Source organism: Rhinolophus sinicus, linkage group LG12 (genome assembly GCF_036562045.2).
Source record: "Rhinolophus sinicus isolate RSC01 linkage group LG12, ASM3656204v1, whole genome shotgun sequence".
NCBI classification, from domain to species: Eukaryota; Metazoa; Chordata; class Mammalia; order Chiroptera; family Rhinolophidae; genus Rhinolophus; species Rhinolophus sinicus.
The window spans coordinates 1,309,018-1,328,772 of record NC_133761.1 but is presented as its reverse complement, the minus strand read 5'-3'; the positions used below and the strand labels follow the sequence as shown (position 1 = coordinate 1,328,772).

Below are 19,755 nucleotides of genomic sequence, written 5' to 3'. Positions count from 1 at the left end.
CAACTGGCCCAAACCTTGAGGGTGCAGCCAGCACCTAGTATGGGTTCCCAAACCGTGAGGCTCTTGCTGGGGAGGCTGGCCAGGTGCCTGCATGGACACAGGGCAGGTCAGGAGGGCCACGATGGCCGGACATGTACTGAGATGTGACAAGGGACAGGTGCAGGCCTGGCACTGGCAAGCACTGGTCCCCTAGGGGTTCCTGCTGTGGGACTGGCCATCAGTGCTTGTTACTCACAGGACAGCTGGGGGCCCCCAACGGCTCGGTGTGTCCACAGCAAAGGGGGTGGAAGAAAGAGGGCTGGGGGTGGGTCCAAACAGCCCCCTGCCATGCGCTGCAGGGCCTCCCCCCCGGGGCACCCATAGAACAGAGCAGGGCAGGGGAGGTGGAAGGCAAGGCTGGGTGACAATGGGACAGATAGAGAAGGCCCTCAGGTCCAAGCACAGTGTTCAGTGTGACTCCACACAGGGTGCTGGCTCAGCTCTGCCCAAGCACCCCAAGCCTCCCTGGGGCCCGGCAGCCGCAGGAGCCACCTCTGGGCTGGTCAGGCTTAGTATGGAGGCATCTGGAGAGGGACTAAAACCGCGCCAATGGATGTAACACCAGGAGGGGACACAGTCTCAGCTGCAGCTTATGCGCCTCACTGCATGTTTGGTCCACCACCAGCCCCTGCCCCAGGCAGGATGGCTCAGGCTCCAAGAAGTGGTGTGAGCAGCCCAGGGTACCCTGGCAAGGAGGTGGCCAAGGAGATGGGGCTCGGACACAGCCTCGGGCCCCCCCTCGGTGACCCCACCCCACTCAGGCTGCGTGTGAGTGGGCAAAGCGCACACCGCTACACACACACGTGCACACAGGTACACACTCACAGGCTGTCCCGCAGCTCCTGCGTGTCACTCGGCGTCCCCAGGGACCGCAGGCTCTGCTCCAAGGAGGTCACTGTCAAGACAAGACGGACAGGCATAAGGAGCAGAGGTCCTCTGCCAGGTGCTGCCCAGGCGCCAGGGTGCGTGCCCTACTGCTGGGAGCCCAGAGACGTGGGGCCAGGACCTGGGAGACCATCGGAGTGACCGTGTGTCTGCCAGGCCAAGACGCCAAGGCTGCGCAGTGCCAGGGGCCCCACGCGGGCCCAGCACGGCCCACACTCATCGCTCGTACCCCCAGCACAGCCCCCGGGGAGCCCCCCCCCAGCTGTCCTGGGACAGGCCCCAGGCCCTCCAGTCAGGCGGGGGCGTCTCTCCTCTCCCGGTCAGCGCTCTTACTGACCTGACAACGCTCAGAGCTCAGGGGCAAATAGCCACCGTCGCCCACAAGGTGCAGCAAGTCCCTTCGCCCCGTCCCCGGGCCTGCGGGAGCTGAGGACAAGCCCTGGCCTCAGGGAGGATTTGCCCCGACCCGCCGCCTGCCAGCCCTGCCAGCCTGAGGGAGGCGCTAACACGCTCCTGCCCCACGGGGACTTGTCCAGGTCACACAGGGGGTGCAATGGGGGCAGAGGAGTGGAGCTGAGGGGCTACCTGCGCAGGAAGCAGCACTGTGCAGGGCAGCCAGGGACACGCTGACCCACCTGCCCTCCCATCCTGAGACACCTGCGCCCGGCCTTCAAGACAGTCTGATCGGGGGTGGGGGGAGCCATGGGTACACCTCCACCCGTGTCCCCTCAATTTCCCGCAGTGCACTTGGTAGCCCACGTCCGCCGGACAGACACAGACGCACCGTTAGAGTTGATTCGGAAGACATTGGCCGATGTCCCCTGGAACAACTCCTGGAGGTCGCTCAGGTCCACCTGGGTGGCTGCAAGCACAGGGAGAGAGGGGGACACAGTCACCGCACTGCCTGCGGGCCCAGCGCACAGAGCGCTCCAGCAGCTCCCGGGCTGTGAGGCCGTCGTCTCTGCTTCCTGACTCAGCCCCGTTGGGTCAGGCAGAGGGGCAGAGATGGAACACGGAGCCCACCTGCCCCGACAGCACTCAGAAGCCACACGAAAGAAAGGAAAGCAAGGGGGCAGCTCCCGAGAACGGCCAAACAGCAGTACCATCCACCCAGCAACCCGACACCCGGGCGCCCTCCAGAGAAACGAGAGGAAGGCCCACGAGGAAGCCACACACATGTGCTCACAAGCCACAGACAGACACAAGCACCTGCGCAGCAGTGACAACGAAGTTGGAGCCATCCCCACCACTCAGACACGGAAGGAAGCAGCCCTGACCCGGCTGAGAGCCCCGCCAGTGACAGGAGCCAGACACGGAGGCCACACGTCATCTGGTTCCATTCACACGAAGCGTCCAGGGCCAGACGACACCCACAGGACAGAACACAGACTCACAGTCACCAGGGGAGGCACACTAGGAATGACTACTAATGCATGTGGGGTTTCTGTTTGGGGTGATAGAATGTTCTGGAATTAGTGGTGACGATTGCACACGACTGCAAATGTACTGAAAACCACCAAATTGTACACTTTAGGATGGTTAAAATGGTGAATTTTTAAATGTGTGAATTTTACCTTCACTCAAAAAACCATTCAGAACGTTTTGCGGGCACTGCCACGTTCTGGCGAGGGCAGGGACGCTTGCACACTGGGCGGCCACTACAGAAAGGTCTACTGTCCCAGAGACTGGCACCTGCCAGCCCGTGGCCCAGCAGTGCCCTGGGTACATAGGCAGGGACACAAACACACGTCCACAAGAAGCTCGTATCACACACGTGTCCACAAGCTTGTGTCACACATGCGTCCACATGAAGCGTGTGTAAGACGTGTATGGTGGCTTCATTCTCCAAACCTGGAGAGGGCGCCGCTGTCCAGGGACAGGACGCACAGGCACAGGGCCCCTCACGCAACAGAGCCACGAGAGGAGCAACACACAACCCAGTGGGCCTCGAGAGCCTCGCGCCAAGGAAAGCAGCCAACCCCAGAGCACACTCAGGAGGACCCAATTTATATGACATTGCAGAACAGACAATAGAAACCTATGGTGCCCCTGGCTGGGGGAACGGCTGGGGTGAGGGCTGTCTGCACCCCTAGACAGGGCATGTCACCAGTAAGACACATTGGTCAGAACCCCCTAAATGACACTGTGCCATCAGTGGCTGCAGCCAGCCTGAGCGGCAGGGACAGCGCCCTCGTGGTCCAGAAAGGGAAAGCCTCCGAGATGTCCGGTCTGGCTGCTGGCCACGGGCAGATGCCTGGGCTCCAAGGCAGAGCCCCTGCAAGCCGCCCGTGGAGGCCTCGCCTCTGGATGGAAGCAGCGGGTGAGCCAGCCTGGCAACAGTAGCAGGTGCGGTCGCTATGACGGCCACTGTGGGTTTGGTAAACACCTAGAGCCACCGTGGGCTGGCACCAAAACCAGGGCTGGGCACGGTGGACCTACAGGGAGGGAAAGAGGAAATGTGCCACTGTCCTAGACGAGGACACCAAGCAGGTCAGGCCCAGGAGCAAGGACAGGGCCAGGCCGCGAGCAGGCCCAACTCCTTTCCCCACTGAGGGGAAGGTGCGTGGGGGCCTGTTGCCTTAGCAGGAAAGAATGCCCCCGGGGTGCTGGCCGAGGCCCATGGACAATACGAGCTGTCCCCTCAGACTCAGTGTCTCCTCTCCTTGTCCTGAGTGCCTGGCCACACAGCTGCGGAGGGCACCTCCCAGCCTCCTCTGCAGCCAAGAGAGCCACGTGACTAAATTCTTAGGCCTGGACTTTGAGAAGTGAACAGCATGTTTTCCCTCGTATCTTCAAAGGAAATGGGCAGCCTGTGACTGCCTCTGACCTGGCCCCGGCTGGGAGGTGATGGGGAGTGACCCCTCCACCAGCAGGTGAAGGTGGCACAGCTGGAGGAGTGGAGGCAGGACGGCCGCGTGAGGGAGACGGGGCTCCATCTGCTGCAGCCACTGAACCTCTCCATACCCAGCACGCAAACCACCCACATTAAGGAAGGGCTGGACACCTGACAGGCACCGTCTCAGCAACCATCGCGCTGCGCGCCTCGTGAAAGGCTCAGCTGAACTCTGCAATGTAGTCATCCGTGAGCCGCCACATACGCTCCCCGTCTCACAACTCACGGTGGCCACTGTGTGACAGGCAGATGGGCAGTGAGACACTTACTGCAGAAATATCAGTCCAGCCTGTGCATCCAGCCCTGGTGACAAATGACAGGGCTTGGATGTGGGCAGAGAAGGAAATCAGAGGGGTCAGGGAAAGAGCTGACAGAACGGCAGACAGGCTGAACGTGACGGGGGCTAAGAAAGAGGGCAGATGGCTGGTGTCCTCATGGTGTCCTGTGTCCATCATGCCCAGGTGTCTGGTCAGCCGACCGGGATGGAAGGGGCTGTTCACCACCACAGGAAACGCAGAGGAGAAACAGGCGTGGTGGGGAGAGACGAAGAAGTCACATGGGTCAAGGTGCGCGAGAGGCGCCTCTAGGTCAGGGGAGTAAAGGTGCCCAGTGCCGGCTGTGGGCAGCGTGGGGTGGACGCTCGGATCAGAGGTACACGATGCAAACAGGAATCTGGGAGCCAACGGTACAGAGAAATTATGACCAAAACCATAAGCCATGTTCTCATGAAACCATGCGTAGCACTAGAGAGTACGTCAGCTTCTGTCATAAGCAGACAGGGCCCAGGATCACCGCCCCACAGACAGTTAAAACCTGGGCGAAATACAGGAAGCAATGGGCTGAGGATGGGTGACCCTGGTACAGTTGGCCATCCTGCAAGAACAGACCTAAAATTGCCCGTCTTTCCCTGTAGCAAGTCCAGCCGGTGGAGCAAGACGGAGGGACCAGCATGGGGCCGGCATGTCTGGGTCGGGACAGGGATGCAGGGTCTGCTGAGCTGCAGCAAGCAGCTCCTGGGGGCAGAAGGAGCTTCAGGAACCTCACCCGGTCCCCTTGGCCTCCGGCCAAATACACGTCTGTGTGCACAGGGAGCCCCCACTTGGCCGAGAAGAGGGTGACTTTTGAGGAAAGGACCACCAGGGAGCTGTGAGCCAGTCCTCCACAGTCACACAGGGCTGGGGATTGATGGAGTTCCCGCGAGGAGCATGGACGAGACCTCACTGAGCAGCCAGGGCACCGAGTAGTGACCGCAAAGGGTCACATCTTAGGAGCTGAATTTGGGTTAGGGTTAGGGTTAGAGGTGCCACAAAAGATTTCTACAAGCATTGAAAAAAATCAAAGTGACCCACAAGTAACTTAACTGCCCTTGGAACAAAGTCCGATTCTCCTCAAAGGAAAATCATCAAATCCAGCATGAAAGGATACAAAATTCACAATTAAAACTTACTAGACATACAAAAAAGTGGGGAAATGTGACCCCTCACCCCAAGAAAAATCAGTCAACAGAAAATCAGACCCAGAAATGACAGAGAGGTGATGGAACTCACGGAGAGGAGCACCAACAAAAGCTGCAACTGCTCAGGGTGCAGACGAGTGAGGGGCGAGACGGACGGCCCGGGTGCTGCTGAAAATACAAAGTACAGCACCTGACGTGACACTTCTCTGCTTGGGATCAGCAGCCCATTGGACGCCGAAGATAAAGGATCCTGTGAACCTGAGGACAAGCCACAGAAGCTAAACAAAATGAAACAGAGGAAAAGACCAGCCAGGTGACAGCCGCAGGGCCCTCACACAGGCAGAGCCGCAGAAGCTCTTGGTTTCAAGAACCAAGGACTAAAAGCATCCAAATTTACACAATTACAAACTGAGAGTTCCAGGAATTCCAGTAAGTCCCAAGCAGAATACACATTAAAAACAAAAAGCCCAAGACACATTACAGTCAAAATTGCAGAAAACCTGTGATAAAGAAGAAACTTATTTAAAAGGGGCAAGAAAAAAATGCACATTACCATTCAGAAGAACAAATATAAAAAAAGGCTTCATCCTTCCATCAGAAACCACGGAAGCCAAAAGACATACAATGACATCTTTAAAGGACTGAGAGAAAGGGGAAAACTTTCATCCAGAATTCTCAACCCAGTGGAAAAAGATTTCAAAAATAGAGGCAAAATAAAGATTTATTTTAGACAAAAAAGCTGAGCGAATCTGTTCCAACCAGATGCACACTACAGGAAATGTTTTTAAAAAGTCCGTCAGGTCGAAAGAAACAATAAAAGGAAACTTGGATCCACATAAAGAACTGAAGAGTGCCAGGATGGTAAGTATGAAGACAAATGAAAAAGGCATTTTGTCGCATTTTTAATTTGTTTAAAAGACGATTATTAAAACAAAATCAATAACGTGTTGTTACTAATGTGTGCTATAGCAAATGTACAAAAACAACCTCAAGGCCAAGAAGGGGAAATGGAAGTCAACTGCTGTAGGCTTTGCATATCATACTCAAAATAATACAATTTATTTGCAAGTAGGCTGTAAAAAGCTAGACATATAAACTCTAAAGCAACCGGTAAAAATCAATACAAATAGGTATAGCTCATAAGCCAACAGTGGAAGCAAAACGCAACACTCAATTACTCTCAAAAAAGGAAGGAGGAGAGAAAGGAAAAGAAAAAGAGAACAAAGGGAAATATAGCTAGCAAATATCAAGACGGGAGATAAGCTTTAAAATATTGGTATTTTCACTAAAGATAAATGACCTAAATCTGAGTCATCCTACACAGTCCCCGTGTGGCCAGCGGCTACCATATCAGCGTGCAGGTTAGAAAACATGCCCATTGTCACCAAAAGTTCTGGAGGACAGCACGGCTGTAACCATTCCAGTCCAAAGCAGAGATGGTCAGATGGGAGCAGAAGCAAACTCCACCACACACTGAATACAAGAAACCCACTTTACATGTAAAATCAAGTAAGAGTTTATGAGTAAAAGGATTGGAAAATATGTAAATAGTCATCACGAGAAAGCTGGACTGACTCCACTAATATCAGCGCAGAATTCAGAACAGCACAGATAACGAGGGAAGGGAAAACGACATGTTTAAATGATAAAGCAGTCAACCAATCAAGAAGACAAAACACTCCTAGATACACACACTCCTAACATCACAGCTTGAAAACACATGAAGCAGAAACTGAGAGAGTTGAAAGGAGAAACAGACAAATCCGCAATTACAGTCAGAGTTGTCCACATGTCTCTCCGTGGTTAGAACAAGTCAACAGAAAATCGGGGAGGGTATGAAGACTCTGACGCACTACAGATCAACGTGACCTGTATGACATTAATAGGACACTCCACCCAGAAACAGTCGAATACACATTCCTGTCAAGTGCCCATGGAAGACACTGTATTCCAGAACATAAAGCAAGTCTCGATATATTTATAATAGCTGAAACCACACAAAAGATATTCTCTGACCACAGCAGAATTAAACTAGAAATCAATAACAGCAAGCTATCTGGAAAGAGTGAGAATTATTTGAAAATTAAACAATATACTCCTAAATAACCATTAGCAAAAGAAGGTATCACAGAGGAAGCTAGAAAATATTTTTTAACTGAATGAAGCCACAATATATGCAAATTTGTATAAGTAAAGCAGTGCCCGGAGGAAAATTTATAGCAATAAACACTTATATTAGAAAGGTCTCAAGGCAACGATCTGACAAGAGCAAATTTACCCCCAAAGAAGACAGAAGAAAGAAAATAACAGAGATGAGCAGAAATCAATTATATCGACCATGGAAAAACAGAAAAGTAATGAAACCAAATCTGGTTATTTGAAATAACAAAATTGATACACTGATTCGAACAAAATAGAAAGGACACAAATTAGCGATATTGGGAATGAGAGACCGCACTACCGACCCTACAGGCACTGGGTGACTGCGCAGTTCTGCACGTTAGGAACAACTTCACACAGATCAATTTGACAACTTAAATGAATGAAATGGGTACGCTCCTTGAAAAACACCAAGGATCAAAGCTCTCTCGAGAAGAAACAGAAGCACAGAGAGCATTCTAACATTAACGAAATTGTAGCTCAAAATCTCCCCACAGTGAAAACACCAGGCTCAGATGGGGCTTTGTTGAATTCTGCCAAATATTTAAGGGAAGAAGAATACCAATTCTACACAGACTCCCTTGGAAAACAGAGGAGGGAATGATTCCCAAATCATTTCAACTTACTTTAGAGTCATTGGAATCAAGACCGTGTGGAGCTGAATAAGCAGGGACACAGATGAGCAGAAGGGCCACAGCCCAGGTGAGCGCATTCTGCTGGCTGTAGACAGAGGCTGGAGCGTAATTCAGGAGAAATGTCTCTGAACAACTAGACAGCCATTGATGCTCAACCCAACATTAACCAAACTCAAACATTAGCTCGACAGGGATCATAGACTGAAACGTAGAAGCTGAAACTATAAAACGCTAAACAGCAATGACTTTGGAACCTCAGTTGGAGTACAAGAGGCGAAACAACCAGAGGAAACACTGATAACATTAAAACATACAACTTCTGACCTTCCAAAAAGATACAGTTAAGAAAATAAAAGACGCGGTGGCTGTTTAGCTCAGTTGGTTAGAGCGTGGTGCTGGTAGCACCAAGGATGCCGGTTCGATCCTGGCATGGGCCACTGTGAGCTGCGCCCTCCTTAAAAAAAAAAAAGGAAAAGACAAGCAGGAGACGAGAGAAATGGTTTATAATACAGGTATCTGACCAGTCCTGTATCCAGAATCCAGATGGAGCCCACAGAATGCAGTAAGGCCAACGGCAGATACAGAACGGACGGCAGATGTGAACAGACACCCCACCCAAGACGGACGCAAGGCAGTAAGTACAGGATGAGGCACTCGGCGTCAGGGAACTGCACGCTGACACCGTGATGGGGTCCCAGGCCACGGCACCCACCGGACGGCCACCCAGAGACTGCCCGCAGGGCACTGTGGGAGCTGACCGGGCACCAACACTCTGTAGACAAGTTTGGCAGTTTCCTTTAAAGTTAAACTTATTCTCAGCATGTGACCAGCAGTTTGACTGTTAGGGATTTATCAAAACCCCCTAAAAAGTGACAGTACTGCCCACGCAGCTATCACGCACAGATATCCATGGTGGACAGCTCAGCCAAAAACTGGCAGCAAGGGGACTGCTGTCACAGTGGACAGGACACGGACTATGGACACCCACCCCGAACAGGAAAGAATACACTACTGACACAGGCGACAGATACCGCAGGCTGAGGACAGAGGCAGAGCCGCAAGAGAACAAGACGACGGAATTCCACGTAGGGGAAACTACCCACAGGGGCGAACGTGGGGTGGGGGACGTGAGTGCCAGGAGGGGCGAGTGAGAGGTGGGGGCATGGGGGCCGTCTAAGTCCCCAGTGGCTCTTCACTCAATTCCCTGGGGGGACGGTATGGCCGGGCACATCTCACTGAGTCATGCCCTTACGTGACGTACCGTATTGCACATAAATCACTCTTGGAGAGAGCCGTGACCTGGTCCCACACGAGGGTCCAGCCGCCCTCCTGCCTCCACCCCCAGACACCACCGCACAGCCTGGTTTGCCAGTGCCAAAGCCTAGGGGTCCTCTTAGGGAGGCCCCTGGGCAGGCCCTCTGCCCCCCAGGACAGGACGGTCTTCCCCAGGACAAGGGCAGTGGCTCTCCACCTTTCCCTCCGCACAGTGAGTTCCAGAACAATCTGTGAGCAAAGAAACATGCCAGGAGGAGGGCGGAGAGGGGTGCCTCTCATTCTGCAGGCCCCCCACACTCACCCCGAAAAGGCAGAGGAAAACCCGTTTCAGAGATTCTTCTCCCTCTAAAAGAACTTCATTCGCACTCAGTAAAGTAAAATAACAAATCAGCAGAGCTTATCAGGGCTTTTCTCAGAACTATCCCGCCTTGCGTCCATTGTGAGCAGAGATAATGGGACTTTCTAACAGGACCAGAGAGAAGAAGTGCGTCCACTGTGCCAGCCTCACGTCTCCGCCGTCTCACTGTGGCCCTGCCGCCTTATCTGCCCGCTGCAGAGAGAAATTAATACTTCCAATATGCTGGTGGCCGTTGTCGGGTTACAGGCTCTGTGGGCCGCCGGGTGCCCTAGCGCCTGCAGCAGCAGCAGGGCTGGCCAGCTGGTCAGCGGGAGCGGACCTCGCAGGAACCCACACGACACTCCTGGGTCAGCACAGAGCCCCTTGGCTGCAGACTCCGCCCCCAGCCCACCTGCACATACACTGGTAAAGGCTGATCCAGCCAGGCTCGGCACCCCCACAGCGCCACCCCAGGCTGGGCAACTCCCCATGAGTGGGGCAGGGGTGCACCCCACTCTATGGAATGAGTGACAGCAGCATCCTTCACGGGCTTCTGGGGGTGCACCCAGCATGGCACTCACACAGACTTGGGCAGCTCGGAGTGCTCAGAGGACAGGTGGGGGCAGCTGGCCTGCACCATGCTGTGGGCACTGGAGGAGAAGCCGGGGAAGGGCTGGGACAGACAGGGACAGTTCTGCATCTCAGGAGACGACCCCACTGCACTGCAGACCGGAGTCTGCGGCTGGGGCGGGGCAGGGTGTGGCAGGAAGGACAGGCTCCTGCCTGTGAAGGTGCCTTGCTAGGGGTCTACTGAGGCCACTTCAGGCTGGTAGGCGGCTAGTCATGCTGCAGCTGATTGGCCATGTCTGCCACGGACACGGTGAGGGGCTTGGAGGCACCGCCAGGCGTCCCCATTGCTCTGTTCTAGATCAATGCCCCTGCAAAGTGCTCTGGGACAGAAAGGCTCTGTCACCAGATCCAAGTCTGGGATCGGCTACAGGGAGGGGGTCCCCAGCGAGAAGCAGCAGCCAGGAGTACACGAGGGGCCTGCAGCTCCCACATGGCGGCCAAATATGGACATTCACTCAGTGACCCCAGGAACACGAGTCCATGGCCGGTCACACGGGAGGGAAGGTTAACTTTCGCAGGCTGCACAGAGAGGGCATGTTTGGACAAGAACCACAAAGGCGGGCATCTGGGCTCCGCGGGCCACTCCACAGGGGGGCTGCTTCAGCCCCCACCCCCGCACGAGGGCCCAGGGACATAAGCTCCCACGGGTGAGAGTGGCTAGAAGTGAAACGGCAGAGGGCAGGGCCCTCACCCAGGGCGGCAGTGCCCTTAGCTAAATGCAGGGCACCCCATCCCACGTGGGCTGGCTTCAGAGAAGGGTACAAAGCCTGGGCTGGCAGCTGGCCAAACACGTGTGCTGCTTCTGCTTTGTTTTAAAGTTCTTTGTGTATTTTCTGGCTCTGTTTCAAGGTCAAAGAGTAGGTAAGGGATCAGAAATGCCCACGGACCTACCTCCAGCACCTTCCTGGGACTGAGGTTCACAGACACGACCCCCACACACCCTGAACCCCAGCTCCAACCCCCCCTCCTGTCTCTAACTTGTGGTGCTTCATCAGCAGCCCCTCCGTGGCCCCTGCGTCACGGCCTGGGCCGCTCGCTCCTACTGCCCTCATCGCTCTACGAGTATCAGAACAGCACGAGCGAGGGTGCCAAGGACACGGACAGACGGCAGCACCACGAGAGAATAACCGCAGGGACCCCGCCCCCCACGCATGTCTGGGGCGCCTGAACCGGGTGACAGACCAGACAGATGTCTCCTGGGAAGGAGTGGCAGGGGGTTCTCGCTGGTGACCAGCAAAAACCAGCCCTGGCAGGTGTGGGTGAGACTCAAGGAAGGGACAGCAGTGGGGGGCTAGGAGAGAGGCAGCCCCTGGCCCAGGAGCCTGACGCTGCCCTCCAGCCCTTGCCCTTTGACTCCAAGCCAAAGAGCGTGAGCCTGGGGTTCAAGACAGAGGCTAGGGGAGCAGAGGCCTGGGACGCAGGGCCAGACAAGAGGCAGAGCAAGGAGCACCCCTCCTTCCTGCCGTCTCCCCCAGCACTGCCTGCCCCATCAATGCCACGTGCACTCAGCTACTCACCAGCAAGCTTCCACCCAGCCCTCCTGGGGCCCTGGGCACAGCCACCCCTACAAACCTCATCAGCCCCCAACTCTGATGGTGCCACAAGCCCCCAAGCCTGTGAGGCGGCAGGAGGGCTTCTCCACGTGACAGCCAGAGGTCAAGGAGCCCAGAATCCCAGGTCAGCAGCCCTGTGCCCCCAGCCCCTGGGTAACCACAATATCACGACGACGCCTGACCCACTGGGCCGCCTATCCTCACCCAACGCAGCGCAAAAGGCGAGGCCATGGGCTGAACAGGGGCTTCCAGACTCTAGCACACAGGCAGCGGGTGGTCCCCACGGCTGCAGGAAGGAGCCCCACCCTGACTCCTGGCAGACACACTCCCGAAGTGAGACAACCAGCCCCCAGCCACCTCCTTTGTGAGGGCAGCCTGCTGGCTCTGAGGGCTGCCACCTGTGCCCGTCTCTCCTGGGGGCCGAGCAGGGGGGCAGTGCCATGGAGACATGACACGCCCGCTGTGGAGGGGCTGCCCACTCAGAACGTCTCCCAGCCACCACTGGTTCTGCTGTGCCAGCACTGGCTCAGTCCTCGCTGCACACTGGCTGAGCACAAGAGCAGACTTGGGCCAGCATCTTGAGGGGAACGGTGGCCACGTGCAGCAGCCCCTGGTTCCCGGCCAGTCCCAGGTGGTGTGACCTGTCTGGGCAGCTTCCAGGCAGAACAGAGACCTGAGGCCCTAGCAGTGGGAATGCACGACGACTCCTCCAGCTCACGGCTGCAGCTGCGATGGCCTCACAGCAGCCCCGCAGCCCTCAGGGCTGCTGGGAGCATTCGCGGTCCACCAGCCAGGGGACCAGGCGTCCCAACCCACAGGTCGCGAAGCCAGCTCAGAAAGTCAGCACGAGCACTTTATTTAATGGGAAGGACAGGACAGCATAGGACAGGAAGGGCAAGAGAGACATGCCAGGGCGTGCAGGAAGCACAGGGCTTGGCACCATTTGAACGCCCTGTACGTCAGCTGTGCGTGCACACACTGTATTTACTGTAGTCATGGTCGTAAGGTAGCACGAGGTGACCTGGAGAATAGAGCTGTGCCCTGTCTGTCCCCCAGCTCTCGCTCTGCGATGGGTGAGGGACGGGTCAAGGCAGAACTGAGGGGAAGTGAAATCGCATGAAGCGGCTGGGGGTTTACAGCGATGGCGTGTGCGGGATGGACAGACAGGCGAGTGCAGGAGTGAGGGGCAAAGAGCGACACAGGATGACGCAGAGCCCGAGGTGGGGAGGAGAGGGGAGCGGCCCTGTGCAGGGGGAGGAGCAGCTGCAGAGGGCGAGCCGCCAGCAGGGTCTCTGCCCTCAGCCCCCCTGTGGGTGAGCTGGGGCTGGACTCACCTCTGGGCGGCTCCAGGCCCAAGGCCCCGGAGGGCAGCACCTGGCAGGAGAAGGTCTTGGCCACCGCCTGCTCCACGGGCGTGAGAGCCAGGGCCTGGGGCTGGCTGGAGCCAGGGCTGGGGGCCGCCCCGCGCAGGTCGCCCAGCTTGCGCCGCACGACGGCACGCAGGTCCCGCCACTTGTGTTTCAGGTCCACAACGTCGCGGCGGCAGTAGCCCAGGGCGTTCACGGCCTGCAGGATACGGCTCCACACGCGGTACCTGCGGGTGGGCTCGGCCTTCAGCAGCCCCGAGCCGAACAGCAGCTGGTGGTGCTTGCTGACCTTGGTCACCAGCACCTCTGTCTCCTGGGGGCAGAAGTTGGGCTTCCTCTTCTTGGCCCGGGAGGCGCTGGATCCCGCCATCCGGCCATGGGCCCCGGCAGCCGAGTCCTTCCTCGGGCCGGCGGTGGGCAGCGAGGTGGGCTCTGGCGTCCCGCGGCCTTCGGGGGCAACCCCTGGCCCTGGAAAGGCACCAAAAGGTGGGTGTTTAAGGCCCGGGCCATGAGGGTGGGACAGCAGCTCCCAGGTGCCTCCTCTTTGCCTCTGATTCAGGACACTGCTGCCCGCTCCCGGCCACCGCCCTTGCCTGCTGAGCGTCCAGAGGCCTGGGTCCAAGTCCTAGCCCGCTGCGGCCTGGCTGCGCGTCATCCAACAAGGTACTTCACTTCCAACCACAGTGTCCATCAAAATAGGCCAGCCCTGGCCCTGCCTGCCTCCCACAGCCACTGTCAGGGACAAAGGAGCGAGACAGGCACGGTGGCTGTCCCTGTCTGCAGGGAGAAGGCACTCTGTGGCCAGGGCCGAGCTGGCTCCTATGACGTCCCTTGCCTGGGGCCAGCCCTCACCAGTGACATACATGCCAGATGCCACGGCCAAGCACCCCTCAGGAGTGCTGCTGACACCTTCCTGCGGCCCAGCTGCGTGAGTCCTGGCCTCAGAGCCAGAGGGCAGGCAGGCGGCGATGGCCTGGTCTGCAGTGGCCCTCTCCCCTTTCCTCCTAAAGCATGCACCAAGGACCCCAGCCTCCCTTGCGAGCCCACTCTGCAAGGAGAACCCAGGCTCAGGGGCAAAGGGGCCACGTGAGCCGGTCGAGAACCCGGGCATGAGCAGCCCCTCATCTCCATCCTGCAGGGCCAGGCCTCATGCCTGGAGCCCCAGGACCATGACAACTTGGTGACAGCCCTCACGCCCCTCCGGTCCAGCCCCACCCCACCATTTGCAGTACATGGGGAAGGGAAAGGCTAGGAAGGGAGAGGGAGACAGGCCAGACCCTCGCTGCAGCTTCTCCCCAGGTTCCCCAGGCCTGAGCCCTGGGCTTCTGAGCCGGCCCCCACCCACTGCTCCTCCCTCCTCACTGCTCTGTATCTCAGGGGCCTTCCCCAGGACCCCCAGACCCAGCATCCCAGTGGAAGTACCTCGCTTCCTGGCCCTCAGGCCTCTGGGAGCGCCTGCCGGCCCCAGGTCACCGTCCCCGTCCTTGCCCACACAGGGGTCCTGCGGGTCGTTCTCTGGCGACGGGCATGGGAAATGGCGGATTCCATACTCTGTCCAACATTTAGCGCACTCTACAGACAGCAAGGGACAGTCACGGTTACGCCCAGCCTGCCCGCGGAGCGGCTCCAGGCACGACTGGTGGAACAAGGCCCCCACACAGGACTGCAGGCACCCCGGGCCCTCCGAGTATCCACACAGAGAGGCCCCACTCACACCCACCTCCTCCAGGAAGCCCTCCCTGACTGCCACACCCTCCAGAATGCCACCTTTTGCTGAAAGTCAGCATGGAGCTCAAAACTTTAGATGTGCTGGATCTTTCTCTGTACCACAGTCCTTCTGAAAGGTGATTCAAACCAGGACAAAACCCCGTGGAGCAGGGCCCTCAGGCGAGGGCCTTTGACAGGAGTTACCTGCCTTTGACAAAATGGAGAACAAGGCTTTTTAGGAAGGTATATTGAAATTTGAAGTTGACACAACACCCAAGTATGGGATTGTTCTGCTGTATTTTATAAAAACATTGTTCCGCGCACACTGGAAGTGAAAATAAAAGCAGAAACCTGCTCTTCCTGACACACAGCTGCAGAGCTGGGGAGCAACCCTGGGGGAGGGGGTCCGATCTCAAGCCTCCAGGAAAGGGCCCGCCACTTTCCCCTCTTTCCGAATAGCATGGAGGGGAGCCTCCGGGAAGGGTCTACCCCAGACACCCTTACTAGACGCCCTGAAGGTAGAAAGTACTCAGGCCCCCAAACTCCATCCTAGCAACTGTTGCCCAGACAACGGTCTGTAAGGAGGAGGCCCAGCTATGCAGGTACCTGGTGATGGGGTCACCATCTGCTCAGGGCCCCCCAGAGCCCCTCCTGCAAGGACAAGGAGGCCACAGGCCCACCTGGCAGCCCACACTGCCACCGAACGGGCACCTGGTCACTGGACATGCAGGCCCTTCACACCTGCCCCTGGTTACTCCACATGGTCCATCCAGACACTTATGGAGGAGCCCATCTGGTCTGCCCTCTGGAATCACATGACCCTGAACTTTGGGGGTGGGGGTTGCCCAGGGACAGTTACTGTTTGTTTCTGAGTATTAGAACAATACACACAGTTCCAGGAGAATACTTCAGTGCAGACAATTATGAGAAAATAATGAAGACCATGGCATCCAGGGGTACACTGCCCACACTGGGGACGGTGACATGGCCCTGTCTGCCATTCGCCATGTCTGTCCTCACATCGGACGTGGACAGAGGCCGTCACCTTCTTCCACAACTGTCCTCACGGCGGCATCACCCTCACCACGGCGGCACTCACTCCACTGTCCCCTTGCCGGGTGGTGACAGCATTTCAGAATTCTCCCTCACAAGTCACGCTGCAGCCAACACCTGTGCCTACTTCTCTGATGGCAGAAAGTACTGATATCGTTAGGTAGGAAGTGCACAGTCCAAGAAGAGGCGTGACTGGGCGAAGGGAGGCTGGCGGGTCCAGGGGCAGGAGGAGCCCTCGGCCGCCCTGAGTGGCCCTGCCCCACACAGCCTGGCCGTGAGCTAATGTAACTCTCTTCTCACGCACTGTGGGCCGCCATGTTTCCTGTCTCCTCAGACCTGGCCCATCAGGACGAGATTTCTGGGTTTTCCTCCCATTTATGTGAGTTCTTTATGCATTAATAGTCCTGCAGGGGGCTTTCAAAATGGCATTGACCACGAAGAGGACACACGAAGCTCTGCATGATGACCCAGGGCCTAGTGTACCCAGGGCTTGGTGCACAGCCGGCACTGGGGAGCCTTCCCCAGTCACCCCAGAGAGAGGAGGGGAAGGAACCAGCATCCCAGAAGCAGCCCCATCTCAACAACTGTCAACAAATCGGGACAATGCAGATGCCTTTCTGATAGAAATACAGGTAAGTTACAAACCATTTCTAAAAGACAATTAGAAAAAAAATACACACGTTTTTTTAAATGATCAATACAATTTTAAATGAATGCTGGGTCAAAGAAGAAATCATAATGGAAATAAGAAAATACTTGGCCCAATGGCTCAGCTGTTTAGAGCGTGAGCTCTGAACAACAAGGTTGCCGGTTCAATTCCCACATGGGCCAGTGAGCTGCGCCCTCCACAACTAGATTGAAGGACAACTCCTTGGAGCTGATGGGCCCTGGAGAAGCACACTGTCCCCCAACATTCCCCAATTTAAAAAAAAAATTTTTTAAAGGTAAGTAATAAAAATATGAGCAGAAATCAATCACAATTTAAAACTAATATATAATAGAAGGGATCAAGAAAGTCAAGTCAGTTCTTCCGAGAGGCTTACAAAATGTCCACATCTTTGTCAATACTGATTATAAAACAATAAAATAGGGAGGTAAAATAAATGATATCAGGAATAAAAAGAGGATGAGATCAGATACAGCCAACGCTGATAAAACGGCAGCCCCATAATCGCGCCCGGTGCAGCCCTGACCGTGAGTGCTCGGTCCTCACCGTGACCAGGAAGCCCTACCCGCAGCCCATTTTCAGGCGGCCTGGATGCGGCCTGCAAGTGGCAGAGCAACGGGATGGGGACCGAAGCAGCTGCCCTCCGAGCTGTGCCAGCCCCACACGGAGTGTTATACTCCACACCAGCGGCTACTCCACTCCGTACAGTTTGATTTCAGCACATCTGAACATTTAGAGCAAGCAGACACATGTCCAGGAAAACGCAATACAACCAAACTGACCCAAGAGGAAACAGAGAGCCTGAGTGTTTTTAAGAGAGAAATTAACTGGCAGATGGTTTTACAGCAAAACCCCAGAAACACTGACAAAGCACACAGCCCTATTCTTCCCAAACTCTCACAGAATATAATCACTGCTTTCACTCCGTATCACAGAGGTTCTGGCCAGCACAGGAAGAAGGAACGAGAAACAAGAGGGGAAAGCATTGGAAAAGAACAGGAAAAACTCATTATCCACGAATGATACCATCGTATAGACAGTAAAACTTAAGATTCTACAAATTATTCCATTAATAGCAAAATCAACTCCACAGGATAAACCTGGTTTCTTCAAGAAATAAATTTCAAGGGAAAAAAACAAAGCCAAAAGATGGAGAGGACGTGGAGCGAGACCTAAAAGGCGTATGGATGGACTGCACTGTGTGGATCCCATCAGGACCCTGTGCGGTGCCACTGCACACCTGGGAGCCGCTCAACGCAGTGTTACCGCGCGGTCTGGGTGCAGAAAGGCGTCTCTCTTAGAAACACACACTGAAGGCAGGAGTTAAACATGGAAACAAACTATGTGGACTTTAGAGGAGAGTAAAGGTAACATTGTTATCATGTTGTAACAGAATTTGTTAACGAGACGGAAAAACACAAACCATGACAGAAACGCCTGTGGACCATCAGGAGTGTCCCCGTGAAGAATTTGTGCCGCTCAGCAGCCCCACCCCAGGGAGAGAGACCAACCAGAGAAGTTTCCAGCACCTCTGACAAGGCTCCCGCGGCCACAATCCATAAGGAAACCTTGCAAATCAATCAGAACAAGACCAAATCAAGAGAAAAACCAACAGAAAGCATTAAGGAAGACCCAAATGCCTACCAAATGGGAAAAACTGATCAATCCTAGAGTCACCAGAGAAACGTAACTTCTCACCAGAAGTGAGCCCTGCAGGCCCACAGGCTGCCACAGCCACCCTCGGGTGCTGACAGGGGCAGGAGCAGAGGGCACGTGGTGCTCCCGGAAGGAGTGAGGTCAGCACGAGCCCCAGCCAACCGCTGGACTGGCCTTGGGTACAGAGCCCCGGCAGTGCCCACAGGCCTCGGCACTGCCCTACAAGGGGACCAAATGGACCGCCCTGACCATGCCTCCCACGCGGACGAGGTTCAGATGCCACGGCATGCTCACATCACCAAACGCAGAGCAGGGACACGGAGGGGACAATTCTGTCCCGTGATCTGCTCCTCCTGGGAGCCACGCATGTTGCTGACTGAAAAGCAAATCCAGCCAGCGGCAGAATAAAGCGAACCACACGCTCATGAAACAAGGCTCCGAGGGCTGGAAGGCCAGCAGGTGCTGGGGAGGGACAGACACACAGGGCAAAACCGGGAGGAAAGGACTGACTCAGCCCAGCAGCCCCACCTCCGCCCGGGCCAATGTCAGCCCTGGTGCGAAGGGACAGAGCCCGCCTGTGGCCTCCAACACAACACAACACAGCGGAGACCTGCCACTGCCATCCCCCCACCTCCGCCACACATGCTGCCCGCCACTGTCATTACCTAGGGGCTGATAGCCTTGTCTTGAGGGTCCCCCAAAAGGGCCTCGGCTCCCCAGGCCGCCGCTACCGGCGATGGCTCCGTAGGACATCTTCTCACAGAGGTCAGGACCACCGCCTTCCCGCCGAGCTGGAGGAAACACAGAAACCGGGGCAGAGGAGGAGAGAGGGTTAGTGCTGAGGCAGGGTGCACACTGGCTGCCCACCCGCCCCGAGCGTCCTCACCCCAGCTGCCCGTGCTGGTTCTCAGGTCAGCGAGCCCCTTCCAGGTGGCCTCCTATCCACTGGCCAGTGTGGGGGTGCTGGGAATAAACCCTCCCAAAGGGACCCCTCTCAAAGACCACAGACGTCCCAACTGCAGCCCCTGAGCAAGCCCCCTGTCTGGCTCCTGAGGCTACTGGGCCCCCATGCACATCGGTCCCCATGGCACTGCCAAAAACGAGCGCTGCGCCATCTGAGAACCCACTGGCTCGCACCACCTGCCAAATCTGTCCCCCTCCTCTCTGCCCTCCTGAGCCGCACAGCGGGGTAAGAGGGCTGGGGCAGGCTGGTGGGGCTGAGCCCACTTCAGCCACTTACTGTGTGCAGAGCGGGGACGAGGCCCTGCCCTATCTGGGCCTCAGCTTCCTCGTCCGCAACAGGTGACAAGAGGACTGCCTCTCAGAGGAGCAAGGGGTGAGCAGACATGCACAAAGGCTCACAACAGGGTGACAGCACCGGCTCCTGAGCATGTCACCAGGCATCTGCCTGCCCGCTCTGCACCCCCTGGGAACCGCAGCTC

General features: G+C 56.3%; 1 protein-coding gene across 20 annotated transcripts in view; it reads right to left on the bottom strand.

Moving 5' to 3' along the window:
* TSNARE1 (t-SNARE domain containing 1) overlaps nt 1-19,755 on the bottom strand; it is a 99,606-nt gene that overhangs the window by 53,979 nt on the left and 25,872 nt on the right. For 17 of the 20 annotated variants that reach the window (XM_074316992.1, XM_074316991.1, XM_074316990.1 and 14 more), the window contains 5 exons: nt 18,979-19,104; nt 14,653-14,802; nt 13,198-13,698; nt 1,709-1,786; nt 865-934 (listed from right to left, as the gene is read on the bottom strand). In XM_074316992.1, the coding sequence (XP_074173093.1) occupies nt 865-934; nt 1,709-1,786; nt 13,198-13,698; nt 14,653-14,802; nt 18,979-19,066 (887 nt within the window). In that variant the 5' untranslated portion in view covers nt 19,067-19,104. Of the gene's footprint in view, nt 1-864; nt 935-1,708; nt 1,787-13,197; nt 13,699-14,652; nt 14,803-14,997; nt 15,145-18,978; nt 19,105-19,755 lie in introns of those variants that run through there. The other 3 variants (XM_074316996.1, XM_074316994.1, XM_074317004.1) reach the window with 3 other exon arrangements.